Below are 16,523 nucleotides of genomic sequence, written 5' to 3' on the forward strand. Positions count from 1 at the left end.
GGGGAGTAAGAGTTTGTTAGTTCTTGCAGGTAAGTAAACCACCTACGGGGTTCAAGTGTGGGTCCAAGGTAGCCCACCGTTGGGGGTTCAGAGCAACCCCAAAGTTACCACACCAGTAGCTCAGGGCCGGTCAGGTGCAGAGGTCAAAGTGGTGCCCAAAACGCATAGGCTTCAATGGAGAAGGGGGTGCCCCTGTTCCAGTCTGCCAGCAGGTAAGTACCCGCGTCTTCGGAGGGCAGACCAGGGGGGTTCTGTAGGGCACCGGGGGGGACACAAGTTAGCACAGAAAGTACACCCTCAGCAGCATGGGGGCGGCCGGGTGCAGTGTGCAAACACACGTCGGGTTTCCAATGTAAATCAATGGGAGACCAAGGGGTCTCTTCAGCGATGCAGGCAGGCAAGGGGGGGCTCCTCGGGATAGCCACCACCTGGGCAAGGGAGAGGGCCTCCTGGGGGTCACTCCTGCACTGGAGTTCCGATCCTTCAGGTCCTGGCGGCTGCGGGTGCAGAGTCTTTACCAGGCGTCGGGATCTGGGAAGCAGGCAGTCGCGGTCAGGGGGAGCCTCGGGATTCCCTCTGCAGGCGTCGCTGTGGAGGCTCAGGGGGGGCAACTCTGGCTACTCACATTCTTGTAGTCACCGGGGAGTCCTCCCTGAAGTGTTGTTTCTCCACAAGTCGAGCCGGGGGCGTCGGGTGCAGAGTAGCAAGTCTCACGCTTCCGGCGGGAAACGCAGTTGTCTTGAAGTTGCTTCTTTGGAAACAAAGTTGCAGTCTTGGGTGAACAGAGCCGCTGTCCTCTGGAGTTTCTTGGTCCTTTATAGAGCAGGGCAGTCCTCTGAGGATTCAGAGGTCGCTGGTCCTGGGGAAAGCGTCGCTGGAGCAGTGTCTTTTAGAAGTGGGGAGACAGGCCGGTAGATCTGGGGCCAAAGCAGTTGGTGTCTCCGTCTTCTCTGCAGGGTTTTTCAGCTCAGCAGTCCTCTTCTTCTTAGGTTGCAGGAATCTATCTTGCTGTGTTCTGGGAGCCCCTAAATACTCAATTTAGGGGTGTGTTTAGGTCTGGGAGGGCAGTAGCCAATGGCTACTGTTCTTGAGGGTGGCTACACCCTCTTTGTGCCTCCTCCCTGAGGGGAGGGGGGCACACCCCTAATCCTATTGGGGGAATCCTCCATCTGCAAGATGGAGGATTTCTAAAAGTCAGAGTCACCCCAGCTCACGACACCTTAGGGGCTGTCCTGACTGGCCAGTGACTCATCCTTGTTTTTCTCATTATCTCTCCTGGACTTGCCGCCAAAAGTGGGGGCTGTGTCTAGGGGGCGGGCATCTCCACTAGCTGGAGTGCCCTGGGGCATTGTAACACAAAGCCTGAGCCTTTGAGGCTCACTGCTAGGTGTTACAGTTCCTGCAGGGGGGAGGTGTGAAGCACCTCCACCCAGAGCAGGCTTTTGTTTCTGTCCTCAGAGAGCACAAAGGCTCTCACCGCATGGGGTCAGAAACTCGTCTCTCAGCAGCAGGCTGGCACAGACCAGTCAGTCCTGCACTGAACAATTGGGTAAAATACAGGGGGCAGTGTGCATTTTTTAATAAATCCAACACTGGCATCAGTGTGGGTTCATTATTCTGAGAAGTTTGATACCAAACTTCCCAGTATTCAGTGTAGCCATTATGGAACTGTGGAGTTTGTGTTTGACAGACTCCCAGACCATATACTCTTATGGCTACCCTGCACTTACAATGTCTAAGGTTTTGCTTAGACACTGTAGGGGCATAGTGCTCATGCACCTATGCCCTCACCTGTGGTATAGTGCACCCTGCCTTAGGGCTGTAAGGCCTGCTAGAGGGGTGACTTACCTATGCCACAGGCAGTGTGAGGTTGGCATGGCACCCTGAGGGGAGTGCCATGTCGACTTAGTCATTTTCTCCCCACCAGCACACACAAGCTGGCAAGCAGTGTGTCTGTGCTGAGTGAGGGGTCCCTAGGGTGGCATAAGACATGCTGCAGCCCTTAGAGACCTTCCCTGGCATCAGGGTCCATGGTACCAGGGGTACCAGTTACAAGGGACTTACCTGAGTGCCAGGGTTGTGCCAATTGTGGAGACAATGGTACATTTTAGGTGAAAGAACACTGGTGCTGGGGCCTGGTTAGCAGGGTCCCAGCACACTTCTCAGTCAAGTCAGCATCAGTATCAGACAAAAAAGTGGGGGGTAATTGCAACAGGGAGCCATTTCCTTACAGGGGTCCAACCACACCCGAGACTTTTTATAAGGTCTTTAGGGGGCGCAAGAGTGTCCACTCCTGTAGTTATAATTGGATTAGCTCATTAATTTTTTGTTTGCCCAAAAAAACATAACCTCAGTTTTTCCATCACTGAACTTCAATTTACTTCCCGACATCCATACAGCAACTGCTTTTAGTCAGGGACCTAATGCTGTCCCCGGATCCGGTTGCGTGTTGGAGAGGGAGACAATAAGTTGAGTATCATCTGCATATGATACTAAGTTCATACCAAATGACTGAACAATCTCCGCTAATGGCAGCATATAGATTTTAAAATGCAGAGGGCTCAGGGCAGAACCCTGTGGGACTCCACAGCTGCTTATGATACGCTTGGATGTACAAGATCTGTCCAACACCTGGAAGGATCTTCCATGAGTAAATGATAGGATCCAATCTAAGGCTACTCCAGAGATTCCAATCCCCCGCATTCTATCTTTAAGAATGTTTAGGTCAACCGTATCGAATGCCGCACTCAGATCTAGGAGGATGATGGCTGTTTCAATTCCTTTATCCATCCTCTTTTTTCGCTTCCTCCGTAATAGCGATCAGTGCGGTCTCTGTCCCATGCAATGGCCTAAAACGCATATGTGTGGGATGTAAGATCTTTCTTTCTTCCAGAAAAGCTGAGAGCTGGGTATGTACATGCTTCTCTGCTAGTCTAGCCGCTATACGTAGCAGTGAGATCGGTCGGTAGTTATTCAATAGCTTTGAATCCAGATTAGGTTTTTTGAAAGAGAGGCTTAACAATGGCCTGTTTCCATAGGTCTGGCACTACTCCAGAGGAAAGTGAAACATTAATAAGACTTGTAATTACCGGACCTAACACTGGCACTCCCATGAAGAGAATCTGAGGAGTTGCAGGGTCCAAAAGAGAGACTGATTTAATGGATCCCAGTAATTTTGTTACTCTCTCCGTACTAATAGGAGTAAAATTTGTTAGAATAATCTCTTCCCTACCCTCCTGATCCCTGACGCAGTGGTCTCCTTTTGGAGTATTAGAAAAGGATATGTAAATATCCTGAATCTTTTCATGAAAAAAAGTTGCAAGATCATCAACATGTTGCTGCGGGGAGTCCATAATTTCTGACTCCTCAGAGTGGTGGGTAAGACTAGTATGTAAATATTATGCTGCAAACAAGTTTACAACTCAGTTCCTTCTGTGCTTGATTGAAGAGCAAAACATATATGTTATGGATAAGAAAATGAAAGATTTGCAGAAATTAATAGTTCTCAAACTAAGAAAATGAAATCTTGGAAGAAATTAATAGCTGTTGATCTTTGCTTAAATTGAAGAACTGCAATTTTGCAAAGATGGACTCCATTGACCAGAATGCACTGGGAGGGTTTCTGATCACTGTATCACGTGAGACCCACAGCTGAAGACTATTCATGAGTGCCAGTCCAGTTCTGAGTGCTGCCAAAGGGAGGATGTTGGTTATCTCAGAAGCTCTCAGGATATGCCAGGTCCACCCACTGTAACTCCTAAAGAAACCGGCACCAGTTTGTTCACATAGGCACCTCCAAGTCCCCAAAAATCCCTGCAGAGTCAACAGCAGAATCCCCCAGGGTCCCCCACTATCTCCGTTTATCTTCAGCCTCTACATGGAGCTGCTGGGTGTTCTACTCACAGATAACTGCAATGAGATTCACCAATATAACAATGATGCACAACCTCACTTGAAAGTCTCCTGTGTTTCAGGCATCCAGTGCCTCAAACACTGACTGCACATCATCCCGACCGAGACATCCCCTGCCTATCTGAAGCTCAACACAACTAAGACTGAATTCCTGTTAATTGCCAGGAACAACAAACAAGAAACAAGAAACAGTACGAATTGGGGTGAGTGGTTAGAGGCAAGTGATGGAGGTCAACACACAGAGAAGCTCTGACGAACTCCTCACAGAATCCTACCCGATCCTGGCCATACACTTGATGGTGGTCCTCTATCACACAGAAGAAGATGTGGGGTCCCCATCGAATTAACAATGTTCCCCCTGGAATTTCCAAAAACCAACTTGCGGCCGTGTCAGAAGGCGTGGATTGTTCTGACATTCCTGAAGCCTTCCAGAGAGAAGCGGAGGATTGGTGAGTGGCCCAGGGTGAGGGACTGGGGGGTGCTCCTGGCTTTTCCTGATGATGAACTGAGTCGCTGGGGCAGCTGCGGCCTGCCTTGATAGTGGCTGTGAGCATCAGCCGAGGATTCGGCAAAAGCCAGCAATGCTGCAAGGACACAAGTGGAGTTACCGCGCAGGAGGTGTTCCTGGCTGATGGCACCCCGGGCCTCACTTGCTGCATAGTTGGTGCTGTGGCTCTCAGGCTGCAGGTCCGATTCCATGATCCTTGTGGACCTGTTCCAGGGTGAGCAACGCTGGGCCCACAGGGCTTCAGGATCCTGGAGTTTCAAAGGAAGTGGCTCACTGGAAGATGAGGAGAATGGGGTTGCTGGGGGGCCTCCTTCGTGGACCCAGAATGTTTGACATGGATGCCTCCCTAGAAGTTGATCTTGAGGAAGAAAGGGTCTGGATCGTGCTGGGCACCTGTGTAGGGAGGCGGCCAACCATTGCTGGCTCAAGTGGAGACAGAGATTCTGGCAGGGCCCTGCCACCAACGCCTTGATTGCTGATGGAAAAGAACAGATAGCATTATCCTCACAATACTCTAAGTGCAGGGGGACCGGTCTATTAGACAGGCTCAAGAGAGGGATCATCTTGTAAGCGGTCAGGCGCTTTGGGTCTGACATGCTTTTTTTTTTCAGGAGACCCATTTGGGGGTACAGAAAAATGCCCCTGCCTTGACAAATCGCATTTGCCCATGTTTCACACGGGCTTTACTGGGGGAATTCCAGGAGGTGGCCAAACTGATCCACAGCCGTGTATCCTATAAAGCCATGCACATTTGGAACAGCAGCCCGAACAAATAGCAGTAGCTGACCGACAACAAGGGGAACCATTGTTCCTGACTAGTGTGTGTCCTCCCCCAGCATACTTTCTTAAGATTGTCAGCAATGTACTGGAGCAGCTCGTCCTGGGCCATGGCTGTTTGTCGGGGCTTTAACTAGCTGTGTAACTGGACAGCACATAGTTCTCACAGGACATTGGGGCAGCACCGGGGCCAGCCTCCCTTTGGCAGGTACCTCAATGCTAAGGGGCTATTGGATATTTGGAGAGCCCTACACCTGAACGATAGGTGCTTTACGCTCTACTCTGGTGATTAGAGTGTTCAGATCATATTTGAAGATAAAGTTTAGCGACATCAGCTTTTCAGCCACCCCACTATGCCAAAATATTGGATCACATATTGGACTCCCAACTTCGAATCACCCAGATTGACAACTTCCAATTTATATTGGGATAAACACTCTACCTACTATGAAGCACCTTAACTTAATATTGCACACAATTTTGCATGCAATAACATTATTTACGTTAAATCTGCGTTTACCATTGCCGAAGAGACAAGTCATACAATATCCAAAACATTGGAAACAGTCCACATTATCCTCACTTTAAAAACTGCAACTCCAATAGGCCGGTAAGCTACGGAGGGCTGACCTATGGTTCGCCGGGGTAATATATACTTATGTAATATCATACATAGCATTTCTGGCCCACACTAATACCAACACCATAACACTCAGCAGCCAATTGTAACTTCCACTCTCACATGCACATAAAGCATGTCTGCTACAAGGGTTGTCCATCACCAGTGCGTGCCGCAGATAAGCCAGCCATCATCAAACGAAGAGGCATGAACTAGCCGAAGAGATCTGTCACACCCTGAGGGCCAATCGGAGGACTTTAATCTAGTCCACCACTGCAGGTCCCAAATATCTAAACACTATGACTGCCTTTTAGGGTCGAGCCAGCGAGTGCATGCGCTTGCATATGCGTCTCGTATGCGAGACGCTGTTGTGTTCAGTAAAAGGCCTGGAGCCCGCCTGTCGCTCACCATTTGATGGTTTGCGTGTCACTCTTCTTTACAGCCTCGTAATTCGTCAAGGCACGTCTGGCATCACTTCCGTTCCTCTGTGAGGAGCAGGGATCAAGCACTAATTGGTTTCAACTTAATTAGTGTCCGTCCGCTGCGCCAGATGTGATCGAGGTACTGTTTTGTTCTAACTTCCAGTGCCCTGAAAACAGAAGGCTTGTGACTGGCAAAAACGTGCGCAGCAGGACAAACAAAACTGCAAACTTTTATTTTTTAAAGGCAACTTTATTTTATTTTGCTAAGTCATCGTTTCTCAGTTTCCATTTATATTTTATTTATTTTTTTGCTTGTGGGTGCTGTTGTCAAAAGATGACAATTAACTTGTTCTACTTATGTGAGACCTACTGCATTGCAAATGCTTGTTTTACATCTCACAATGACACTCATATACGGGATGATAATAATGCGTATATATATATATATATATATATATATATATATATATATATATATATATATATATATAATAAACCCAGACGAAACGTTTCAGAGCGCTGTACAGGGTCACATACAAGCATAAACTGGAGCAGCCCTGGGGCGGTCCTGATGGAATCTGTCCCTGAACAAAGAGTATGTTTGGTTCCAGCAGAACAACCATCAGCTTTAATTTTACCAAGGATACCACATTCATTTGACCACCAGATGCATCCTGGGAATTGTAGTATTTGTTCACTTTACTTGCAGCAATTGGACTACAGTGCTAAATCACCATGCCATGGTGTGCGCAAGGACAGGAGGGGAAGGAATATGGACTCCCTGGTGAGTCAGATGGCCACCCTAAGTACTGGAATGGCAACCAGTGCTGTTTATAGTGTTAGGAAGCCACAAAGCTGCGTCAGGCGGCATTATGCGCTGTGTAAACACGGCTTCTTATTATAAAGCACACTTTGGAGCCGTGGGAAGGCGCCTTTGTTTTGGATCGGCTACAACAGGTGGAAGGAGTCGAGGCCTCGCCTGCCATGCCTGGAATCCCCCTCGGTGTCCTGGGAGGGTAACCCAATCTTCTGCCCACTCCCAGGGCGGCACAGGGCCCTGTCCGTCACCGTGGGGGCAGCAGCTGCGGCCACTGACCGTGCCTGGAGGCCCGACCCCCAGGAAGTGCACGGTGGGAACGGGTCTGGAGCGCCCAGAGACCGGAGGAAGGCCGGGCAGTCATGGCGGGGCGTGCGTTGCTCACGCTGGCGCTGTGCCTCGGGGCGCTAGCAGGTAGGTGGGGTCTGGGTATGTGCGCCTGGCACCGGGGCACGTGTGAATGTGGCCGGATGAGTCCAGCGGTGGGTCCCCTCTGCTGGTTAGTGACTATCCGAGACGACAGTGTCTGTCGCTTCCTTCCTCAGTTATGGTATTTAATAACTTTATTATATAGCGCCAACATGGCTCGAGGCCTTACAGCGCTTCACAATGGAAGAGCCTAATGCCATTAAAACCAGCCGAGTGTAAACAAAAACAGAAGATCGAACACCGGTGGAGGAGGGCGGAGGTTCATTCACAACTACCCCGGGCTCCCTCCAGGTCGGATCTGTGCTCGAGGAGTGAGCGGGGGCCTCTGGGCGGGTGCCAGGGAGGGCCGGTGCCAACCAGCAGGGAGGCCAGGACCACTTCATTGAATGGTGTAAAGGGGTGGGCAGAGGGCACAGAGATAGGCGTGATACGGGGTTCACGGGGGTGTGGTGAGGCAGAGGGCACACAACTCAGTGAGAAGCACACACAGGCAGGGACGTAGCTGGGGGTGGAGAGGTGTGGGGGTGTTATGCATCCTTTAGTGCCCCGCCACCATGTGTGCACTGTTTTTAAAATACGGCGCACCATGCCGCAGGGTAAGGGGCAGTAGCATCATTTTTTATGCTATTGATGTACTCCACAGGAGGCGCTATAGGGGCCCATTATAAATAATGGTGTGCCCCCTTTTAACACCTGCTCTGTGCAGGCATTAAAAGTGCAGCAAAAAATGGTGCAAGGAAATCTGTTAGATTTCCTTTCGCCATTTTTTCCCGCCCCCCCTAGCGGGGGAACGTCCCCTTTGCATACATTATGCCTGGCGCAGGCATAATGTGGCGCAAGGGTTTACTAAGTGGTGCAATGCATGCATTGCGCCACTTTGTAAATATGGCACGGGGAAAATGCCAGTTTAGCGCTGCCTTAGAGTGAAAAAAATGACACTATGGCGGCACTAAGGTGGCACTGGTGGCGCTTAAATATGCCCCATTGTGTTTGTCATCTTGACAATCCTCACTGCGCCTTAAGCCCCCTCGTGTTGAGCTTCTCATATAATGTATTTTCAAAGGATACCCCAGCATTATTGTCCGGGAATCTTGAGCTCACCCCACTCCCCCCAATCTCATTGACCAGGCTATGCCCCTGTTTCAGGTATCATATTACCTGCAAAGAAGGTACAGACGTGGACTCATTTAGGGGTCACCAGGGGTCGCAGCTGCAACCCCTAACTTGCCCCTTGCAATCCCTGGCACTGCCTTTTGCGACCCCTGGTCTCAGGGGTGGAACAGTTATTGCCAAAAGCACAGTGGTGGCTGCATTGCCAGGGTCAGGCTTCAGCCTCGTCTCTGTTCATGTTTTTATTACAATAATAGTGGTTTATAATCTCTCGTTCACTATTAATGTGATTAAAAAATAAAGTGGAGCAGCCGGGTCTGGAACGGAACCTTCACTGGCATCTTAGGTCAGTAAATGAAAATACTTTTCAGTTTATGTCATGTGAGTGCATGTGTGTGAGAGAGAGTCTGGGTGACAGAGCCTGATGTGTGAGCATGTATGTTAGTATATGAGATAGCATGTTTGTGTTAAAGTGAGTAACAGTGAGCAAGAGACTGCAAATGAGGGAATCAGGGTGAGAGTGGGTGCACGTATTGTGATGTCATGATTGTTAGGATCATGTGACCGCACTTCCTGTGACATCATTAAGGTCAAAGGGTGTATGATGTCACTTCCTCCCCCCGGGATTTTGGTTAATCACCGCCCAAGACAGACAGGCCCTGCGGTAGGTCCATTCACTAGGAGGATGGGTTCACAAGATGGGCAGGATTGGCACTGGCAGGCTGGGCCCCCTAGAGGGCGCACACAGCACTCACAAGAACAAGCAGTGGAAGAGAGCAGGGCTGCCACACTTAAATCATTTGAGCTGGTAGTTACAGGGAGGGCACACTGGTGCTGCATGAGTGAGATGTATAAGAGATGATGAGGCAGGGAGTGTCTGGTGGTGGATTAAAGAGGCTTGGGGTGGCATCAAGACCTGTAATAGTGCTGGTCATGGGCTTCTGACCGAAAGCTTTAGCGCCTGCACTTATTCGTTCACAAATTAAGCCCTGCTGGCACTCAGTGGCAAAGATAGTCGGGCACAGACGGTAATAGGGGACAGAACAGACAGGGGCACTGAGGCACAGAGCACAACACAGAGAGCAGGCGGAAACACGCACAAGCCGCAGGACAGACAGGACAGTACTTAGGGTTGTCACCGTGGCTGGAGAAAATACGACGCTGCCAGGTATGACTTAAGTTTAGGCACACCACCTCTCTGCTGGCTTGTTAGTTTTAAGAGGTATGGTGTTAATTTAATCATTCTTGAAATTGCATAGAGCGAGCAGGCTGAAATCACCCCAGGAGGTTGCATATGCCCCGCAAACACATTCCTAAAAAAAGGAGTCCAATTTGGTGCAGTTCATCCCAATTCTACTAGGACATTGGTTGAAAACCCACCGATTTTTTTGAGTTTTTAAAAAAAATTCTGATTAGAGATTCTGGAGAGAAAAGTTAACACAAATAAACTGTGCCATTTATCAAGCCTGAAAACATTGAATCCAATTCACAGTTTTGAGATACCATGAGAAACGTGTTTGCTTCTCATCCAATATTTGGAACTGTTTTTATCTTTCACTCTTTTTAACAAAACTTTACAGACACAATACAAGTGAGACCTCTTGGCTTTGCCATTGCTTGTTTGTTGGGTAATGGGAGTGCTATGCTCCTTGGGGAAGTTATTGGGAGTGGAGCTCACAGCACTACAACTCTGCACACTTCCCTCCACATTCACCATCACTGCTTTCCTCTTCTTTGCAAGATTCTTCAAATGTTTGCAAAAACAACCATCCTCACTGGCCTCAGATGACTTTGCTAACTGATGCCAATCATTATATTACCATGAACCAAATGAATGCAAACAGGCAATAGGAGCATAGGCCTGCGCCTGCCATGCCTGGGATCCCCCACAGTGTCCCGGGAGGGTAACCCAATCTTCTGTAGATTGTTGCATTCAGGTAAGACCTATTGGCCACAGAGTTTCTGCTAGCCTATAGATCATGCACCTACATGGGCTTCTCCCCCATGATGGAGCATGCATCTCCTAACCTTGTTTATGGTCCAATTTAAGCCTCTTTGCAGAGTGTCAGCAAGCCTGTGGACATTCTTCCATGGACGTCCAGCCAACAAGACTTACCTGCCCGTGCGGCTCAGCGAGGGCAAACCTGTGCTGTACTCAAGAGATCCTCCCACCTCCACCCAGTTGCTCAGTGGCCACTTGATGCTGCTGCTGCAACGGGTTGCACTGTCCTCCGTGGCTCACAATAGCATCAGGTCTGGCGTACAAGCCCTCGCTCACCTTAAAGTGTCAATCCACGGTAATACTTGCAGCAAAAACTCACAAAAGTAAGCTAGAAATGGAAGTCTCTCTCTTCTCAGGTGCAGCCAAGACTGAAATGAGCAATATCAGTGATAAAGAAAAGGGCAGAGGGTCCTCTACTGACTCCCAACCCCTCTCTCTTCTCCTCGTCTTTCCTGTACTCCTTCCACTATGTCCTGTCACTGGCTTTTTATGACTCCTTCCTTCCCAGGTGCCCATACTCTAGCTGGAGTCCTCCATTCTACTTCCAGTGACCGGAAGCCACTCCTTCTGTTCTTCCCATCTTTACTTCTATTCCATCCACTTTTTTCCACACTTACCCTCTCTTCCTATTCCAAGCTTACCCTTTCCTCCTTTCCATACTTACCTTCTCTTCCTATTCCATACTTACCCTCTCTTCCTATTCCAAACTTACTGTCTCTTCCTATTCCATACTTACCCTTTCCTCCTTTCCATACTTACCTTCTCTTCCTATTCCATACTAACCCTCTCTTCCTATTCCATACTTACCCTTTCTTCCTTTCCATTCTTACCCTTTCTTCCTTTCCATACTTACCCTTTCTTCCTTTCCATACTTACCCTCTATACCTATTCCATACTTACCCTCTCTTCCTAATCCATACTTACCCTCTCTTCCTATTCCATACTTCCCCTCTCTTCCTATTCCATACTTACCCTCTCTTCCTATTCTATACCTACTGTCTCTTCCTTCATTGTTCTCTCTGATCCACTCTTACTTCGGCTCACCTCAGATTTCCTTCCGTTCCATCTTTACGCCTTACCTGCGTTTTGTCTTTACTCATGTTTTCTCTCTCTGGGCAGCACGCTCCACCTTTATTCCTCTCGCACCCGCTTTTTTATCGCTTTAGGCCTTTACTCCGTTCCGTGCACTTGTACCTTACTTTAATTCCCCTGAGTTTATGCTAATGCAGTCTCATTCCCTCTCCAGCAGTCTCATGCGACTTCTAAAACCCAAGAGCTCACACCTATGGAGCACATAGTTTTAGATTTCTTTACCTTTTATATTATTCATCTCTGCTCTTTATCAGTCTCCTTTCTGCTGCTCTCAACATTATTTCCATTTTTCCTACTTCTTCCCATCTCTATTGTCACTCCCATTCATGCGCCCACTCTTGTTTTTTCGTCCTTACTACTATTCCCTGATATTTTGCATTACCAGATTGTGGAAATGTTGCTAATGCATAGGAAGCAGTGAAAACTATTTGTAGAGCAATAGAAAACTTGAGGCCAGGGTTGTAGGCACCCTGCAGCCATGATAATCGTTTGAGGATCCATACCCCTGTGTACAAGCAGCCTAGGAGTGTCTGGGGTAGGAAGGTGGCGAGCAAGGGTTTTCCACTGGATTTTCTTGGAAAAAATGTACTTCTGAAGCCGAAGTTTGCTGATTCCCGGGCACTTGTCCCAAGCTGGAGTCTCATCCTTGTAAATTTCCTGAGGATTGCTTGGGGTTTCCACAGGCCCAGGAGGGTATAAGCCTTCTGAATCGTGCAGAAATTAACAAAACACACACTGCTTCCGGGGTACTTTGAGCTGCCTTACTCACCCTTATTTAGGAAGCCCCAAGAGGGTCTGTCTCACTACCACGGATTATGTTCATACAGAGATTGACTTGCTGGGATCAAAAATGTCTTTAGACACCGTAAAATAGATACCCGGTGCAAAAACCATACCCGGTGCAAAAACAAATGGAACGAGCAAACATGGAACAGAAAGAGAGGATAAATTATACCAAAGCCCGCCAAAAGGCCACACACACCTGGATTCCTCTTCAGGAAAGCGCCTTTCCAAGTTCTGACGTGTTCATTAACGCATTTGGGGACCTAGTAGAAAAGAATAGAGAGTCTGAGATAGGAGGTGCACGCAAGGCAGGATGCACACTTTGGGATCACCAGCATTGGCTGAGTCCATTGAAGGTTTTGAGGGGTCACAGGACCAATTTGGTCCCCATTGCAGCAAAGAAGATGTAACCAGGGTGACCCAAATGAGTGAGGAATGGGTCGCAGTGGGGTCGCATCAGTTTACTAAGGGAACTCTATCCGTGAGACTCAGGAACTTCTGCCTAGCTTTCGTCTTCGAGTGCCCAGTCTGACATTTTCAGGTAAATAAAACTTCCTCAACAGTGTGATCATCTGGAAACAGGGAATCCAATGCACAAGATTCCCTTTAAGTGACAGCTCAGCGTCGTAGGAGGCTCACGAACATATTAATGCCCGAGTGTTAACTGAGAAAGAGAAGGATATTAATTTTGTGTTCTCTCGTATTGAAAATGTGTTTTGAGATCTTGTGGATGCGCTAAGCTTTTCAATGCCTACATGTCACTGAAGATCCTGTGATGGAGAACTGCACTTCGAACTTGGCAGACAGAGAAAGTAACAATAAAATCCTGGATGCTAAGAGATGTTCCTCTTCACCTAGCTCGGTATGGACGGGGGTGGAACAGGGCCTGATCAACGGGACAAGATATCCCTTTTATGAGGCCAAGAAACCCACAGTGACCTCTTGCGATCAATTTTGAAGTGTTCCTGACATAGCAGGTCAGATAATTGTGGTACATGAATAATAAATGAATATTTGAGAACTGTCTCAAGGAAATGCCAAAGGATGCCTTTTTGAACCTATTATGAGATGGTGAAAGCTGTCTAGAGAAGCAATAAACCTCTTTGAAGAGACTAAAAACAGTTCTTCTTTACTAGGGGAGAGAGTTTGGTGGTGATGAAGGGTAAACCAGTGCTAATTAACCTGTTTTCCACAAATCTCCTAGTATGGAGTCTGTTCTTTGGATGGATCATAGTCCATTACAACTGCAGATGTCATCAACTGGATTTCTACTGGAATTTTAATTTTGATTTGTTACACCACTCGTTAAGGTCTCTTTACTAGTGACATAATTCACAAGAACGATAACATGTAGATTTCTGAATGCTGAGAAAAATATAATAAGGTATTTACATCACCAGAAGACATTGAGAAGAATGGATTCTGCATCTTTACATTTTTAAGGGCCTCTTGGCCCTAAACATTGCCCAGATGTTCAACATCAGAGCAGTAATTACAGATTATTATATAATATATTGGATCTTAGGACCACATAGGATTCTTCCATAGGTAGGAATTTCATTCTGATAAATTATTTTATTTTTCTGCTAATTACATTTAACCTCCAGATGCACACATTTTTTGAAAATACATTTCTGTGTGCAGCCAATCTACCTTTAATACATTTTGTAAAAATAGATATTAGTCTTTTATGGAAAACATCTTAGTGTTGGTGAGTTGTGCAAAAAAGTTGTGTAGTAAATGAGGGGGTTCTGTAACACACTGTAAGCATTACAAATGATGTTAGTGTGGTGCCCTAGTGTGAAAGTTACCAGGATGGAAAGGGCAAGGCCAGTCTAGCAGCTGCTCTTGAGGCCCCTGGGAAGGGTCCAGGGTGTAGCACACTTTACTGCTGATACACCCGGAGAGGTTGGGTAGTGTTCTGTTAACTCTCTAACCAAATCGCACACATTTATCAACTTGTGTAATTGTTTACTTGTCAAAGAGATGGAAATGTATTCCTCAGTCTGATATAATGCACCTGAGAATGAATCTTTTCATCAAGGGTATAATCAAAGTTTCACCTGTACAAGGTACTTTGAAAACACGTGGTTCGAGTTAGTCACCTCAATGTTTAATGTTTGGCCAATAGATTTTTTTTTTATATATATGCAAAATTACATCCATTCATTTGTGTATTGCATCCCTAAACCTTTCAGGCAGTATACTGATGAGCCACCAATTGCTTGCTTTTCAGAGTAGATCAAATTCACTATTTTCCCAAATCTGAATACTTGGTGAGGAACTGCCATCCATCTTGGACTATTTCTGGATTCAGTTACCAAATCTGTCCCCTTTATATTCAATGTCACTTTCCACCAAACGTAAAAAAACAAATGTATATTTTTAATATGTGTTACAATTATTACAAGCGATGTATTGAATTAATTCAAAATTTAATTACATTTTTAGAAAACAAAATGTTACAATCATTTTTTAATAAAGGTTAACATTTTACCTCGGTTTTGGGCCCCTTTGTCAGTAGTAACTTTAGACGTCTGTTCACCACGAAACCAAACCTTAAATCCCCCCCACCCTGCTTACTCCCCCCTAAACCCCACCTATTATGTAGCAAGCACTTCCCATTTTCTAACCACTCTCCTGGTCCCTCCCACATTTACTACAAAGTGTTAAACTTACATGTGTGTGTATATACCCATAGAAAGGTATGAGAGGAGGAGGTGGAGTTTCACACTCACAGGCTTGTGAATAGTATTCATTAGTACTATCATGGTGCTCCTAAAGTACTACAAAATGCAGTTTGTGAGCAGGGCCCTATGTGTCCACTGTGTGCACCATAGGATGTGCAAACTCTTTGGTCTATCTCCAGGTTAAAGAGTTAGTCTAATTAAGGGCATGAGTTAGATATTGGTAGACGTGTTACTCCGTCACAACAGTGATGTATATCCCGCCCGCCAAAATCTAAATCTCATTATTTCCTACGGGATTTAGATTTCGGCTGATGGGAAATCCATCACCATTATGATGGAGTAACCCGTCCACCAGCCAATATCTAAATCAGGCCCTAGGTTCTTTATTCACATCACTATGCCTACATTTTCTGCTATGTTTAATGCCCACCTCCTCACTGCCTCTGCCTATGAAGGGAGCCTGCTTTCCCAATCAGATAGGGTTTTCCTGCATCGATTGAAAATCTGGCCAATACGTTTCCAATACCCATACTTGTTCTTCATGGAGGAGGCTACTTTGAGTTCAGAAGTAGATACAAAACTATCAACGAAGTTATGGAGACACCATCTGAAGATATCTGCTCCTTTCTTGTGAAGGAAAATCGAAGACTGGTATGTCCTCGTCAGAAGGAAAATTTGCGCTAATATTAAAGAATTGAAATTGGTCATAATTTGACAAATTTTCTTGAAAACAAGAGTCTCTTGTTATCAAGTCATTCATTGTTTTGCTGTGAACAGACACAACCTGAGTAACTGTTCCGTTGGCCCCAGTAAGCAGGTTTATAGGTGCAAACCCATACATACAGTCCCTCGGCCGCGTGCACATTCGGGACGTGCACCATGAGACTGGACTCTCAGTGAACAATGCAAGATGGTAGACCAGGGAACTCTTGCGCGTGCAGCACGCATGACTCGCGGGCCTTTTTACCCTGCAGCAACCCCACTCCAAAGAGGAAAGAAAGGAAAATGATAAAACAAGCTAGCATAGGGCAAATTTAATGTTACAAACACAAGGTATCCAAACCATGACAGTAAATTTAGATAGATTATCAAGCGCCTCGTTAGCAGTGTGCAGAACGCTGCCAGGCCCTCACCAAGGAAAATAAAAAAATATCTATATATATATATTTAAAGAAATAATAAAGCAGATATTGTTCCTGCATTGAAGGGGACTACTTTTCTGTGCGGATAATGACATTGTGCTGCAGCCAAATGCTGCCATTCACACAGAAGGGAGCCAGTGGCTGAATGGGGAACGCGCGGTCCTATGCTGGGGTGGGTGGAAGCAAACTGTGACTGACAGCATTACAGACGAGTGGTTGA

The 16,523-nt window shown here is 46.8% G+C and overlaps 1 protein-coding gene across 1 annotated transcript in view; it reads left to right on the forward strand.

The window, feature by feature from the left end:
- The first annotated feature begins 7,369 nt into the window (after positions 1-7,369).
- CHRNB1 (cholinergic receptor nicotinic beta 1 subunit) overlaps positions 7,370-16,523 on the forward strand; it is a 46,623-nt gene continuing 37,469 nt past the window's right edge. Inside the window, exon 1 of the mRNA XM_069215590.1 lies at positions 7,370-7,469. Within this exon, the coding sequence (XP_069071691.1) occupies positions 7,418-7,469 (52 nt within the window). The 5' untranslated portion in view covers positions 7,370-7,417. The remainder of the gene's footprint in view (positions 7,470-16,523) is intronic.

The sequence above is a fragment of the Pleurodeles waltl genome, chromosome 12 (assembly GCF_031143425.1).
Source record: "Pleurodeles waltl isolate 20211129_DDA chromosome 12, aPleWal1.hap1.20221129, whole genome shotgun sequence".
NCBI classification, from domain to species: domain Eukaryota; kingdom Metazoa; phylum Chordata; class Amphibia; order Caudata; family Salamandridae; genus Pleurodeles; species Pleurodeles waltl.